Source organism: Labrus bergylta, chromosome 20 (assembly GCF_963930695.1).
Source record: "Labrus bergylta chromosome 20, fLabBer1.1, whole genome shotgun sequence".
NCBI lineage: Eukaryota > Metazoa > Chordata > Actinopteri > Labriformes > Labridae > Labrus > Labrus bergylta.
The window spans coordinates 6789594-6804725 of record NC_089214.1 but is presented as its reverse complement, the minus strand read 5'-3'; the positions used below and the strand labels follow the sequence as shown (position 1 = coordinate 6804725).

The 15132-nt window shown below is 43.0% G+C and overlaps 1 protein-coding gene across 5 annotated transcripts in view; it reads right to left on the bottom strand.

The window, feature by feature from the left end:
* Positions 1 to 15132, bottom strand: part of LOC109983785 (dnaJ homolog subfamily C member 13) — a 32474-nt gene that overhangs the window by 6223 nt on the left and 11119 nt on the right. For 2 of the 5 annotated variants that reach the window (XM_065948806.1, XM_065948809.1), the window contains exons 4-43: positions 14348 to 14497; positions 13865 to 13906; positions 13570 to 13770; positions 13273 to 13479; positions 12938 to 13033; positions 12623 to 12714; positions 12326 to 12492; positions 11497 to 11576; positions 11214 to 11383; positions 11078 to 11110; positions 10281 to 10380; positions 9997 to 10104; positions 9673 to 9828; positions 9284 to 9340; positions 9071 to 9192; positions 8488 to 8563; positions 8302 to 8397; positions 7820 to 7960; positions 6880 to 6897; positions 5602 to 5684; positions 5314 to 5467; positions 5070 to 5173; positions 4819 to 4978; positions 4669 to 4731; positions 4466 to 4567; positions 4168 to 4272; positions 3739 to 3941; positions 3560 to 3644; positions 3311 to 3465; positions 3105 to 3150; positions 2833 to 2987; positions 2521 to 2722; positions 2311 to 2426; positions 2076 to 2154; positions 1847 to 1982; positions 1561 to 1745; positions 1395 to 1469; positions 1162 to 1281; positions 529 to 924; positions 300 to 413 (exon numbers count right to left, since the gene is read on the bottom strand). In XM_065948806.1, coding sequence (XP_065804878.1) covers positions 300 to 413; positions 529 to 924; positions 1162 to 1281; positions 1395 to 1469; positions 1561 to 1745; positions 1847 to 1982; positions 2076 to 2154; positions 2311 to 2426; positions 2521 to 2722; positions 2833 to 2987; positions 3105 to 3150; positions 3311 to 3465; positions 3560 to 3644; positions 3739 to 3941; positions 4168 to 4272; positions 4466 to 4567; positions 4669 to 4731; positions 4819 to 4978; positions 5070 to 5173; positions 5314 to 5467; positions 5602 to 5684; positions 6880 to 6897; positions 7820 to 7960; positions 8302 to 8397; positions 8488 to 8563; positions 9071 to 9192; positions 9284 to 9340; positions 9673 to 9828; positions 9997 to 10104; positions 10281 to 10380; positions 11078 to 11110; positions 11214 to 11383; positions 11497 to 11576; positions 12326 to 12492; positions 12623 to 12714; positions 12938 to 13033; positions 13273 to 13479; positions 13570 to 13770; positions 13865 to 13906; positions 14348 to 14497 — 4950 coding nt within the window. The remainder of the gene's footprint in view (positions 1 to 299; positions 414 to 528; positions 925 to 1161; positions 1282 to 1394; positions 1470 to 1560; positions 1746 to 1846; positions 1983 to 2075; positions 2155 to 2310; positions 2427 to 2520; positions 2723 to 2832; positions 2988 to 3104; positions 3151 to 3310; positions 3466 to 3559; positions 3645 to 3738; positions 3942 to 4167; positions 4273 to 4465; positions 4568 to 4668; positions 4732 to 4818; positions 4979 to 5069; positions 5174 to 5313; positions 5468 to 5601; positions 5685 to 6879; positions 6898 to 7819; positions 7961 to 8301; positions 8398 to 8487; positions 8564 to 9070; positions 9193 to 9283; positions 9341 to 9672; positions 9829 to 9996; positions 10105 to 10280; positions 10381 to 11077; positions 11111 to 11213; positions 11384 to 11496; positions 11577 to 12325; positions 12493 to 12622; positions 12715 to 12937; positions 13034 to 13272; positions 13480 to 13569; positions 13771 to 13864; positions 13907 to 14347; positions 14498 to 15132) is intronic. The other 3 variants (XM_065948807.1, XM_065948808.1, XM_065948810.1) reach the window with 3 other exon arrangements.

The following is a 15132-nucleotide window of genomic DNA, read 5'->3' as shown; positions in this document are numbered from 1 at the left end:
GGGGCGAAGCAAATTTACTGACAGGTGGGCATGTTGACGCTTTTTGCCAAAATGCTTAAGACCCTCTTCAACTTCACCTCGTTGCCTGTGACTAGATTGATCAAAAGTTAGCTGCAGTGAACATTTCCAAAAGGTGACCGCCATTGTGCGGCTTCAAAACGTTGACGTAACTGAGACTACTCCATGTCATACTCAGACTTTGGATTGGACAGCTACTGTATAAACTGTTTTAGGTATTGGCTAAGTGGTAAGGTAGCAAATAAAGTTTGGACAGAAAAAAGTAAAGATGTGATGTATACCCTCTTGATGTTTCCCTCCTGCTGACCCTCCAGGAACTCCAGCAGCTCGGCTCGTGTCCCGTTGTTCCAGATCAAGTAAGGGTTCTCCGAGTTGCTATTCATCAGCTTTAAGACCTAAATCAAAAACAGGCCAGGAGGAACTCAGCTTGTGTTTTCTTGTTGCTGTTGTAAATACTGTGTGACATACAGTGTATATACACAGCCCTCACTCTCCACCTGCACAGCATACCTCAGGAGGAGATCCAGTTCCCAGCTTCCTTGAGATGTACGGTGTCAGCATGGCCGCTAAGCTCTTGCGGATGGTGGGGTTCTCTGGAGGCTGGCCCACGAAGCCGTTAGTCTCTGACACAGGATTGTTCCCGTCTGGGGTGTGTGGAGTCTGGACGTAGCCTCCCAGACGGCTGAGAGCGACGAGGCTGAGCTTGGCGAGACTGTTTGCGACCTCCTGTTGGTTTGTTTCCTGGTTGGCCTGCACCCCGCTCTCCTGCAGAGTGTAGTCGTAGTTGAAGAGGTAGACCAGCAAGTGCCAGAGCACGCCGGCGTGGTACAGATGGGTCTGTAGGAAGTAATCCACTGCGAAGGAACTCACGCACTGCACAGCCAGGGCAGCAGTTTTTGAGAGGCCCTGAGAGGAACAGAGGGAGAGAAATCCACCTTTGTAAAAGCTTTTTAGTGTCGATATTAAGCCTACACCATATGTCCATGCAGAATTGAATGTTTCTTACTTAAGAATAGATGATTAAACTACAAATAAAGCGAAGGCAGCAGGAGCTGCTTGATGCAAGAAGTAACTCCCATCAAGCGGCAACCTCCAGGAAGACTCAGAATATTTAAGTTAAAACCGAAGTTGCAGGATTCTCACCTTTCCGTAGAACAAGATGTGACAGAGATCTCGGATGATGTTTGGCAGCTCGATGATCTTTTCCCTGCATTCCTCAAACTGGGCTGCGACACTGTAGCATTTACAGATGTGCCCGCACACCTGTGGCACATTAAAGTGTAGGAAAAAAAAAAAGTGTTAAAGGAGACACTGCAAGGAGAACATGACTCGCCTCTTTGGAGAAAGTCGGCTCAATGTGATTGAAGACTTTGTACCTGTACAGCCATGTCTTCAGGCTTGCTGGAAGCAGTTAAAACAGCAACGCAGCGAGAGAGAGCCTCCAACAACACCTGTAAAAACACAATCATTTTAATCATACTTCTAAAAGGATATGATTTTCTAATTAGGCTGGTTGATATTTTACAATTTCTGAGAACCTACCTCGATGCCGTTGTCGCGGCGCAGCTCCTCTGCATTAAGAGCCGAGCAGTTGACGGTGTGGAAGGCGAGTTCGACGGCAGCCGGGAGGAGAGGGGAGGTCTTTGAGAAGAGTAGCCCATCATCGGTCTCCATGGTGATTGTTTTTATAAGCATGGGGTAACCAGCGTATTTGTACGGTTCGAGTTCTGTGAATAGACAACAAAGTGGTCAGAAGAGTAACCTGTCTCTTTTAAATTATAGAAAGAGAGAAGAATAGAGAATCATGTAAAGTGTAAAGTCTGTAAACCTTCTTTGTGTCGGTTGAACAGGATGCTTTGAGTTTTGAGGATGAGGATGATGTTTTCCGGGTCGGGGCCGTCCAGGATTCTTGCAGACTTTGTGCAGAGGAACTCGTAGGCTTTGTTGACTTTCTCAAACATGTCCTGAAAGTTACATGTCAAAATAAAATAGAGGATGAAGCCAGAAAATGGGGGGCGCACACAAAAAGATATGTCAGTGGTGATATTGGTACATACTCTCCCCTCTGGGTTCTTGTCAGGATGGTATTTCTGTGCCAGTCTGAAGTAAGCTTTCCTGATTTTACTCTCATCGTGCCTGAAAACAACACATCCTTTGAGTCATTCCAAAACATCAAAGATTGAAAATAAATTGACTCCAGCATCCCACCCACGTATTCCAAATTTATTTCTGCTTGCTAATAAAGATGAAAGAGAGTACAACAAAAAAGGCAACAAATCAAAGGACACTCACTGCCCCTGTCCTTTAGGGAGGTTCAGGACTTCATAGGCATCATCCACAGACATAGAGGGAGGCTTCTTCTCCACCTCCCTCTTCCAGGCTTCAAGTGTGTCTTTCAGCAGCTTCACCTGTACGGATGATAAAGACCATTCAGTGTTAAACACAGTGTTTAAAGCTGAGAGAAAAAGGGCAGATATACAAGGATAAAAAAAAGAGACTTACAGCATCTCGTATTGGCCAGTTGGGGAAACGGGTGGTGTCACACAGGTGTCTGAGGTAGTAGATGTTGCAGAAGAGCTCGTTGTCTAGCTGAGGGAAGCTTATCACAGGGATGGGGCAGTACTGGTAGAGGGCCCGCGTGTTACTCTGCAGCCTGGGGCTGAAGTCAGCCACGTGGGCAGCTATCTTTTCAATCATCATCCGCCTGAAACAGAGCATTCAAACACAAGCTATTCAAAACTCCACACAGTCTGTCACTACTCTTATCTACACTGACTAAGAGAACTCCAAGACATAATACAGAGTCATGTGTACCTCATCTCGCTGCTCCAAATGGCCTCAGGTGTGTCGAATTCTCCAAGGAATATCTCAGAGATGCGTTCGGCCTCGTAGTTCTCCAGATAACATACCATGGCCTCAGGCAGGACTGGACCCAGAACACTACGCTGCACTATGTCCTGACCCTTAGACTGAGAGGGAGGGAAAGACACGTGACACATTTGATTTGAAAGACAAAATCAAATATATTTCCATGATAACAAGTTTAACCTCATAATGAGTCCTCAGTACAAATGATTCATCCATACCTCCTCTGATTTGAAGGCTTGTTTCAGATGTGTGTACTTCAGGAACCTACAGAAAACACAGGGTATTTTCAATTAAACAATTAAAAGCATGCAGCATGCATTCTTGTCTTTAAAATTGGATTGCATGTGTGAAACAGCTTTGAAAGACCAAAGACATTCTTCTTTTGGTTCAAGGTGCACATGTGCCATTTGCTGCATGTTTTCACCTCGCCACAGGAAGCACGTTGGAGCCCGTGTACATCATGATGAAGAAGAAGACTCCGGTTAAATAGAGGCGCTGCAGGTTCGGATTGTCCTGCATCACCAGGTACAGAACGTTAGCTACCTTCTCCACCAGGATGGGGTCAAACGTCAACAGCAGCTGGAGGAAACAGTACAAAGAGGAAACCATTAAAATATCTCATTAGCAATTACAATAAGTCAAGAGGAAAATCTCATTCATGCAGTGCCATTACCTGGACAATGTGAGGGAGGCAAGCATTGTCACTGATCATCCTCTTTATCTTCGGTAATGGGCGGATAATGGCGTTGTCTTGGTCCCTGAGGAAAATCAAATAATTGTATTTAATTGTTTAACAGATTATAATAATACTGAATATGGAACTCATTTTCTGGATTTATTTCTGCTATCAACCTGCTGGGGTAGTATGAGCACATGGTGATGAGCATGTTGAGGATTAATGTAGCCAGGTCTGACTCGTTCATCACTGCCTGCCCCGAGGCGAGGAGGCACCACTTCAGCTGCGGGATGGCCTGCAGGGGGCGCCAACCGTCCATCCCCTGAGCCCAGCAGCGTGTCTTTGCTGTCAGGACGCCTGTGCTCCAAAACTCCTGCATCTGGAGAAGTGAAAAAAAACAAACACAAAGATGAGTACTTAACAAGAAAACTGCAAGAAACCAACAACAACAAAACGAAAAATAATGGTGATACAGTTAAGAAATCATTCATCCCTGTAAAGTATAATTAAAGATACACATGTAAAAAATCTGATACATTTTCAAAAGCTGATTTGAAATACAACTGATTTCACAGTAAAAACAAAAATTCAATTTTCTGACATACCTCCTCAAAACTGAACGGTCCTCTTCTCTCCTTGTCTGCGTTACCAAAGTACCACTCTTTCTCACTCTCTCTCTTCATGTCAGGCGATGCCTCCAGCACATTGCTCTGTGGAAATTAAAATAACCTCTTTTTGACACTCAAGGACGGATTAATTATGAGTTTCACACATGGGTCAACATTAAATGTATTCTCATCCGAGGCTGGCTGAGGATGAAAACATCAAAGTGTTTTGCAGGTTTGAGCGCATCAGTAGAGCTGCTCTGTTTATATGATATAACTCAAAGCTTAGGGTGTTTACCTGCAGGGGCACTGTAGCTCTGCTCGTATGAAGATGGGCCAAAGTGAGCAGATCCACCAAAATGCGCACACCGTTTGAGTCCATCACCTCCTTCACGTTTTTCTGCAGGCAAGAAATAAAGAATTACACCAGACAAAGAGATAAGAATGCATGAAAATGAACAGGCAGTTATAAAAAAAGCATGGCTGCTTTCAATAACTCACCCTGTTGAGAATGAGTTTGTTGAGGAAGAGGATGAGTCTGTCTCTTTCCAGTTTGTCTGTACACTGTGAAGAGAAGAGTTCAGGTTCAGGATTCATATAATGACGTAAAAAAAACAACTTTATGAGCTATTGCAGAGTGTTTCTACTCACTCTGTCCAGCATTCCCACAATGTATTTAGTGTCAGTGAAGGGGCCAATCTCCTCGTAGCATTTGCCGTAGACTATAGCCAGCGCCTGCAGGCACAGGCACTTCATCGTAACTTTGGGTGTCAGCAGAAAGCGATGGTAGAGTTCATTGAAGAACTCATATCTGAGAGGAGGGAGAGAAAGAGGAGAGTGAGTCATGCTTTGAGAAGATCATTGGAGCAGTCGGTTGGGGGTTTTGTTTTGTGTTATCTTACGATCTCTTGATGGCATTGGATTCTTCATTTTCATCCTCCTCAAGCAGCAGACGCAGGTAATAATCCCCGATCTTTATCTCGTCTGAAAGGCACTCGTATCTCACCTGCAAATAGGACATTATGATGTGTTAGTGTTGGTTTATGTGTGTGAGTTTGGCCTGCAGGAAAAAAACATAAAGTCTACTTCTGGTGCTGATGATAAGTAAGGAGCAGGGAGTGTAGATTACTTGAGCTGAGCACAAACCTCAAACTCCTGGTGGTTCCAGGAGATGACGGTGGCACTTCCCAGCTCACGGTCCACGCTGAAGGCACGCATCTCCCCCTCCAGAGCGTCCCGCAGCTCCTCCCTGGTTTTCAGGTTCCAGATAAGGTTGGATCTAGCGTGATCAAGCTGGAACCTTAAAAAAAAAAAAAAAAAAAGACCAGGTCAGGATGGCAGGCGGGGAAAGTTTGGTTTCAGCCGATAACAAGACCTCAAGGTTTGAGGTTTTAAGTGTTCAGAAAGCGAGAGAGAAGAGAAGACATTTTCAACCTGTAGTAGAAAAGCTCCCAGTTGACTTCAATCTTAATTCTCTGCCGTCTCTTCCGCAGGATGACCGGTTTTTGGTTTGGATTCTGGAAATAAACAAGAACTGCTTAAAGACAGTTTATCATATTACACAGCAATCATCCTCTTTCAGCTCACAGCAAAGAGAGAGGTGTGAAGTCAAAAGAAAAAAAAAGAAAAAGAAAAGGCGACGACGTTAAATATTTTCACACACACAAAATGCACCACGGATGGAATGAATGAAACCAAAGCGTATGACAAGAGAAATATTTTTGGGATTGAAGTAAGACAGACGTTGTAAAAATGACATGAAAAAAAACATAACCAACCAAAATAAAAACGTTTGTCATCAAAGCACCAACAAAACAAACAGAATAAGGTTATGAAACACAAAAACAGAGATGGGATCCCAGTATTGAGCGTGTTCTCACATTCTTGCAAGGTGAGACTTACTTTGGATAACACGTCAAGCTTTTTGATTCTCTTGAGTTATAATTTGAAGCAAACAGCTCCATGAATAGCTCATCAATGTGTGCCCACTATCTGCTAAGTTATAGATGATGAGCTAGATCGGGGGGGGAACAAGCTTATTGTGCAGTCCAGCGTTTAAGGTTGATTAAAGTTTCACGTTTGGGAGGAAGTTAACAAGGCGTCCTCCCTAAAAGAGGCAGCAAGAGAAGCTCGTTAAGATGTAAAAACACCCCCGTACCCGTCCTGCTTAATGACCCAGACCGTCTCCACACATTTGGACAATGTGTGGGTCCCTGATTTAACCTCGTTCGATAAATAATGGTGATATCAAAGTCATATTTGCAGACTATTACAGATTATTTCAGACTTTGCAGGTCATACAGAGGAAAAATTCTTGTCCAAATCTCTGGAGAGTTTGTCTGTGACATGCATTATAAACACTGTGCCGCAGCTTCGACCACCATCTCTCTTCAGCCTAATGGCTCAGGGTTTTATCTACACTATAAGATTTTTTTCAAAGTCCTTACGACAACACTTCAGCAGTTTTGCACTAAAACACCAAGTCAAAGTCCTTGCATGTGTAAATGTTCTTGGCAATTAAAACCGATTCTGATTCTCTTGCATCTATTTCATAACATTCAGAAATGCCGTCTAGATTAAAGGTCGTCACCTTTCTGAATGAAGAAAGACACACTCAATATGTCACATGAAGGTGGAAAAAAAAAACTGTTTGATAAAGAGAGAGAACATGGAAAGCAAACAGCATGGATCCCATTTGTTAATCCTACTTACCAAGTTATTTCTGTCCTGCTGCATTGTTTGACAGCAGAGAAACCACACAAGACAAGGGGAGGGTGGGGCAGAGACAACACAGAGAGATTATTGTTCCTCTGATCAAACAGAGATGAATCCACACTAAAAGAGGTCACAGGTCACTAGAGCACATCATGCTAAGAAACAGACTTAATAATTGAATCCAGATGTATTAGCAGACGATGCACTAATTCAATGTTTCCCTACATAAGATCTGAGAATCAACAAATGGAGCAGGTGCGGCAAAGACGAAAATATAGATGTGATTAAGGAGTATTCTGTGTAAGCAAGAAACTATAAGATGTTCTGATTTGAATTATTCAGAGAAACAACAGAACAGGAAGAAAAGGAAAGCCCGGCAGCATTCAGGTTTAGTTGTGAGAACATTAATATCTAAAGTTTGTTCGGGCACCTCTGATGACACCACACACACACACATCTTTAATGTGCCATTATTTACACCAACTTCTGTCAGAGTCAGTTTAGACATGACCGGGTGTTTCTTTAAGATAAGTGACCTTAGAACATAAGTAATACTCCTTTTATACTCAGACCTCACACCTGCAATAGAAAGCTTGTGTCATGGCGAAAGAAAAAAATGTCTGCGATGCATCAACAGTGAAAACTTGCAGAAGCAGTTAAAACAATGCGAGAAAAGTCGAATGCGATTGTGTCAGGACATAAACTGGTTCCCTAAGGCCAGGCAGCATCTCCATGCAGAACATCAGCAGCAGCTGAAAAGAGTGTTATTGTGTTTGCATCTGGATCCTGCAGTACTGTTCAGCATCAGCAGGAGGAGCAACAACGGTTAGAGACACCTTAGCAACCAAAGTCAGCAGCAGCAGCATCATCAGCTTCTCTGAAAGGTAACAGGTACACTGGCTGTCTGGTGCCTTTGTGAAGGTAAATATGACCTCACCTCTTTCTGGGCAATCCCCATCTTATCCCTCCAGTGCATCAGCACCAGATCGGCCTTCTCCTTGGCAAACTTCTCCACCTCTTTGGCTGCTTTGCCCGCCATCAGCTGCCACTCGGGCACTTTGTTGCGATTAAGCTGGTCCTGTGGAAGACAAATATTAAACATTTCTGCCCACCATTTAACTCATTATAAAGGTCTTCTATTTTCACAGTGTGAAGAAATGACCCTAAATCTTCAGCTTTAAAGGGGACATGTTGTGAAAAATCCACTTGTTCAGTGTTTTTAAACATATATTTTGGTAACCTGAGTGTCTAACGACCCACAAAATGTGAAATAAACCCACCCAGTCCTTTGTTTGTAGTCTGCATAAGTCTTACAACACAGAGAAAAATGCTCTGTCCACTCTTTATGGACACAGGCCCTTAAGGAAATTTTTTCAATTCTGAAAAACCTGACACATGTCAATTGTTTTTTTTAGTTACCGTGGCAATTTTCAAGTTGTCTCGGATGTGCATTCTGTCCACATCTTTCTCCGGGACTGGGTCAGAACTGTCCAGGTAAGCCAGCAGGCCTGTGGGCTGGGAGTGAAAAGGCAAAGTGAAACAGGTTAAGAGTTAGTCCTTTTCAACCTGCATCAATACCTGATGCTCACATTTGTTTCAACTCACCAGTATCCTCTTTAGGAGGTTCATGGCGACGGGGTTTTCTGCCGTCCACAGGCCCACGAGGTGACGACTCAGCTGCCTGATAAATAAACAAAAAAATATTGGCAGATGAGTGTTTTTTCAATGATTTATCGAGAGAAAAAAATCTTGTGTATCTCCTGAAGCATTATGTTACAGCTCCACTGCTTCAGGCGAGGACGCCAGAGCACTCAACTCGCCGCTTGATGGGCGTATACCCAAAAAGTGGGCTTGTTTCCGATTTTCTCCTGGACCTCTCCACCCACTGTAGGTTTCGCAATAGATGTAACCTCAATGAATGCACCTGATAGGATAAACGCGCAGCTAGTCCGGGCGGTCCCTGGACTCATTATACTAAAAAATAATGGCTCTAAATAGAAAAATTTATAAAAAGGTGTTGAGACGCTATCCATCGTCGGAAGCAGAGGAGCTGTATGGTCAGAAGCACTTTCTGTTCTTACAAGTAAATTAGTATCTCTCTACTGATAAGAGCATTACTGGGAAAATGGGAACAACCCCACTAACTAAAAATGACAGTGTGTGAGTGTGGATTTGATTGAGGATTCACCTGTTGGTAAGCATCCTCTGATCGGCACTGATAGTAAATAAAGAAGTGTGCAGATGTCTTGGAAGAGCTCCTTCACTCAGGGCCAGCTCCTGCATTTTCGTGGCTATTTCCTTGTCTCCCTCCTAAATGTAGAAACATATGTTGATTATGATTAAATATGAAAACTTACCAGAAAGATCATTCACATTGTAAAGCACCCACACAAAGACTTACCTCAATAATGGCTTTCATCACCAGACCTGCTCCCTTCACTATGGCCATGGAGGGATGCTAAGAGTAAAATACAATTCAATATACAAGAACAGCTGAATTTATACCAGTTTAATTACTTCTAATATATCATAACAAGTGAAGATAAGTTAATTAAACAGTAGGGTATGAACAAGCCAGTATTTGTTAATTTCTATTGAGAGAGTGGTTGCCATGTTTTCGAGGTTACTGCACAAAGTTTATAATGCACAGAGCATTATTGAGGTGGAATTAAAATATGATTTGGGTAAAATGTGATCAATTGTCCTTACCATAAAATTGTGTTCAATTAAACTCTCATAAGATGTCAGGGAATTTAGTCTTTAGGAACATCCCAATTCAATTTCGGCTACCTGAAAGAGTTTGAACAATGTGCGTCCATTGGAGGCAACCATCTCAAGCAGCATGTCGAACTGCTGCCCCTCGGTGGTTTCACTGTAGGGGGCGCAGAGGGCGAACGTTAAGAAGTCCAGTAAGGCGCTGATGACCAAGGCTCCTGATCCATGGTCCTGAAAACAAAGATGAAGAAACAGAAAAAAAGGGGGGGGGGGATCAGAGGTAAGTTCAAGGGGAAAAGTCTAACATGAGGAGTTCTGATGTGAACAACTGAGAATTGTATTTTTTTTTTCTAATCTCTGGCTGCAAACAGAGCTTGCTGAGAAGACAAAGAATTGTACCACATTTGTGATGAATTTTTCAAGGAGGTTTTCGAGGAACTTCTTGGAGGAAAGCAGAGAAGCCTTGTTCAGCTGCTCCTGCCTCAGGTCATAGTCATCATGCATCGGCTGCAGAGGCACATGAAAGAAAAAGAGCTCAGCCACACAGACGAATACAAATCAATACTGAGCATTATTTCCAACCTTGGATAGAAAAAAAAAGAAAAAAAAAGACAAACTTATGTCTATACTTGATTTCTGTGCATGTGTTCTGTTGCTGTCTAGAGATTTAAAGACATACTTACACACATGAGGGCACAGAGCATGTCTACAGCAGCGTGTGTCACACCGTTGTTATTCCGTTTTAAAGCTTTTACCGTCTTTACTCCCAACTTTTCCCTGAACCTGGAACACACATAGCATACAGTCACAGATTCAACATCACATGCACTTATAAACCACTGATGTACAACAGAATATAAAACAGATTTATTCAAAGGGGTCTGGGGTTGGATACACAAAGAATTCATTGCTTCAGAAGTGGTTTGTTGTTACTCTCGTTGCTCGTCAAGTGTCACAACTTCTAATGAACCAATAACTTTAACGATATGAAAGAGGCTTCCCCTGAAGGCAAAATAAACTTTTTATCTATTTATAGTCTTCTGTTTCTAGTGGCTGTGCGAGGGAAACACCAAGCTACTCTTGCAATGAATCTTTCAGGAAAGCCGATAATGGCTCATTTGCTTCAAAGGAAGAAATAATAAACGGTAAATACAGTTCCTCTCATACATCTCAGTGACCCACGGAGAATGTAAGGTTCTCATGTATTGTAATATATAGACATGTGAAGGATAGAATGGGCAGAGAGATGGATGTACAGATGAAGAGAAGAGGTCAAGGCAAATCGAGGCAAGACAGCCCGACTGAGTGACATAACCTCCCTCTTGGGCCGGTCTAAAAGCCTGAGATGAAAGCAAAATAAAGATAAAAGAGGAGAATGCTGACCAGCAGACAGCTAACAAAGACTCTGGAGAACAAGAACAAGAAGGGTAAGAAACAGACGGGCAAAAGGGCAGACTGAGATGTATGGATTCATATTTACGTTGCATCTGTGACTCCAGACCCTTGACCAGACCTTGGAATGACAGAGCATGCCTGTTACCAGCAGCTCTACAAAACATTTACTTTGCATAAATAAGAAATTCAAGTTTAACGAGAGATAACCACTGCATCCTTACTTAGGCAGCTGGGTGAAAGCCTGGAAGCCCGCCTTGGAGGCCACCAATCTTCGGATGGCCTGGAAGTGGCTCTCCAGCTCAGCGTTAAGTGCCGGCAGCTCGGCCTCCTGGGATAAAAGAGCCAGGATGGCGTTGTTGATGAGCTTCTCTTTGTTCTCGGAGAAAAGACCCTGGAGAGGAAAGGGCGAGAAACAGAAAGAGATGAGGGCGAGGATGTGAGCGGGAGTCCTCGTGCACAAGCAGATGGAAGGACGTAAATCACGCAGTAGGTGAACACACTCACATCTTGGGTTACTGCATGCAGCACTCCACTGTAGGATATGTTGGCGTTGAATCTGAACACTGCATCTGCAAAGTTTCCATCTAAGCAAAGGAAGGAGGGATGGAACAATTAACCCAAACAATAGATCATCTCCAAGTGAAACTAAGAGGCTATAGGCTCGGCAACGATCCCAATTTGGACCTGCTAACCTTAGCCCAATATTTGGTGTCTTTTGTTGCCGTGGTATCCAAACAGACATCTATATTTCATTATGGTTTGATGTTCACTAGAATCATATCGAATATATATATTTATAGTTTATAAGATTTTGAGTTAACTAACAGTTAAATGGTAGAGAGTCTTTGAGGACTCAGAAAAATAACTTAAGAATCAGCAACCTCAGAGGTTGTTTTTACTTTACTCTAACAAAAAATGCTCATCTCTTTAACTCTTTAAATTGTGTTATAAGAGAAGTTTAAACTTGGGCTAGGTAGAGGTGTTTTGAGGCAAATGCTTATGTTAGCATGTTAACATTCTCATTAAAGCCATGCAAACATGCTGACAATTAGCAGAAATCCTGTTGACCATCTTCCACTGAAACACTTGAGCACACATTTCAGTTTGGTCATAAAACAAAGGACGACACAAACGGACATTTTTGATCTGATGTAGGCCGGATGACATTTAAGGGATCACCAAAAAACACTAGGTTTCATCCTCCTCTGGTTTTAATGCATGTCAAAATATGGTGATGCTTCTATGGCTAACATTAGTTATATATCTGAAATGACGTACAGCAATTTATAAAAGCTAGTTCATGAAAATCAGGAGACAAAGAGCTTGGTCTCACTTGGAGGTGCTGCCAGAAATTTCAGATGCAAACTCTCCACTTCCTCATCCACAGGCATGCTCAGTAGGCCCCATCTTTGTCCTCTCCTGGTGGGGGCCATTTTGACACAAACATCCCTGTTGCCCGATGCTCGGACTCCATCGAGTAGGCTGGCCAAAAGGGAGTCTCTGCAGACACCAGATACACAGTCAGCTAAACGCATTAGAAACCATCTCTATAACGATGAACCAAAAACTGATCGCACAACAACTTCATGTAAATAGAGAAACATGTTTTGCATGCGTCAGGGCTGTTTACCTTTCTGTGGAGGAAAACTTCCTGATCTGACCTCTGATGAACTCAACTGTGAACACCTGAGGGTTGTCTGCGTCACAGATGAGAGAAAATACCTGAAGAGAGATGGGTGAGAAAAGGTTTAGGGAGGGGAGAACTCAAAAAAATATGTCTGATCAAAGCTGTGAACCCGTAGTGATGCAGTTCATCCATGATGAAACAAAGAGAGCGCAATTCATCTTTATCTTCACAGGAGTCAGACATGACAGCACTACATGTTTTGAATGGTCCTGCAGAAATTTCTTACGGAACGATGTCACAGTAGTTTAGAGTACGCACCTCTCCAAAGGGTTTGAGGGTGACTATGTTGTAGGAGGCTGGGTCTCTCTCCACTAGACACGTCTCTGTCAGGCAAAGAATACGCTTAACAGGCTCCTAAAAAAAAGACAGAACAAACATGAGTCATAATGCTGACACATCTAAAACCTTTAGGGCTTTCATAAAAACCGCTTGAAACCGTGAAAATGCTGTTGAAATATTCTGCTGGTTTCAAATATGACTGTTTAAACTTCCTTTTGAAGAAGGATGCAGTTTTTGTCATGCTCAGGATAATTAGGAAATCCGGGTGCAATTTGTGAAACGACTTCAATACTTGAGTTAAAGATCGCACTGACCGGGTGCCGAGAAGTGATCTTCTGCACCACAAACTCAGCCAGCGAGGTGATGCTCTCATCTGAGCTGTACTTCCCCAACCGGTCCGTCACAAAGTCCTCAAATGTCAGCGCCTCCTTCCGTAGCCGTAGCGTGATACCAATAAAGTTCCCAGCATGCTCTATGGCACTGCGGATGATTTCATCCCGGTTCTCTGAGGCGAACAGATGCTGGGAGAAAGAGGCAACAAGACATGCTGTTAAAGCCCTGAAGCATCCAGCGGACATAAACCCACACATACAAACTGTGCGGATACACACCAGCCTGCTGAAGCCCCCATACAGGATGCAGAATCCTCCCTGGTAATCGGAGACCTCCACGAAGCCCTCTACGTTTCGATAGTCATAGGAGCACACCACCCGGTTTGTCTGCGGGTCGATCTGGTCGATGCCGCCGGGCGTCACCTCTAAACTCACAGGCTTCCTCGTGTCACTCCAGTGGTGCTTGTAGCAGTTAAAACGCTGTTCGGCACATGTGTTGTACGATTCTCATTTTTGTGTCACAACAGAGGAAAACATAAACTCAGTTTTTATTTGTATAGATCGTATAACTTACCCTGCCAGTTATCTTTCCCTCTGAAAACTCTGTTCTGAATCTCTGCGAACAAGAAAAAGATTGAAACAGAAAGTTATTACAACCTCTAAAATCATCTTTGTTTAACATCTGCATAATTCCAAAAACTGAAAATTTTGCCCTTTGGAAAATAACCATTCTTGGTGCTTTTGCAAAAAGCCTCAGTAAAGGTAAATTGTTTCTTCACAGCAACACACTATCTGCTGATTCACGTCTGTGATAAACACCTACAGCGAGTCAAAGGGCTGTGTTTGCAAACACTGCATTCCCAAACAGTGCCTCGTATATTAAATGACTTTGCTGTTTCTGCAGTTTCCTTAGAAGACCGTGCAGCCATGACATGACCAGAAAGCGCGGACAAGCCACATCAGAGACTAACTCTGAAAGCCTTTTTAATGTGTAACATGAGCATCTGGTTTTGTTTAGTCATTATGTAGTGACGCAGCTATGAGTGTTTTTCCTCACCAGTGCTTCTGTGAGCAGCTCCGTCCGATGCTCTGTGGAGAACTTGAGCGTTTCAGACTTCTTGCCGGTGCCTTTGCGGAATGTGAGGTTGAACTCCGTTCCCTGACCTTTTCCCACTGGGCCGATGCCACAGATGTCTCCATAAGGCCACTGGCGACACAAAAAGCAACATCACAGGGATGAACACTTGGGTAAATTCAGACAGAGGCAGGGTACACACATTCTTAAACAGCCCTTCTATTTGATATTCATAAGCAGTATGTCAACTCTGTATGAATTATTTAAAACCATAGAGTCTAGACTATATAAAACATTGGTTTGGTCTCAGAGGCGTCAAAATGTTAGAGTTGTGATGGAAATAATGACCTCAACTAAGCAGTAATGGGATGAAGCTGAAGTGAACTGGCAAACAGCTAGAAGACCATCTGTCAGTCAAGTGCCTAACTATGCATAACTCTATTTTTCACATTTTAAACCCCTGGACAGTTTTTACCAATAATGGAAAAAGAGCTACAGAGACCAAATCCAGACAGAACAAATATTTATTTATGCTGTAAAATTTTTTTGAGAAAGGCTCTAACAGGGATTCCTTGGCTTTTAGAGCCCGCCTCTAGTGGACAGTCGAGGAACATCAGTTTTTTGCACTTCCACATTGGTTTTATTTTAATTATGAGAGGTTGCTGCTTGCTTACTTAAACACATTATAATAGTGGACTTTTAGCAGATATAAGAGCTTCAAATGAGTGAATTTGTCAATGACTGACACTCATCCTGTGTGAGCAGTG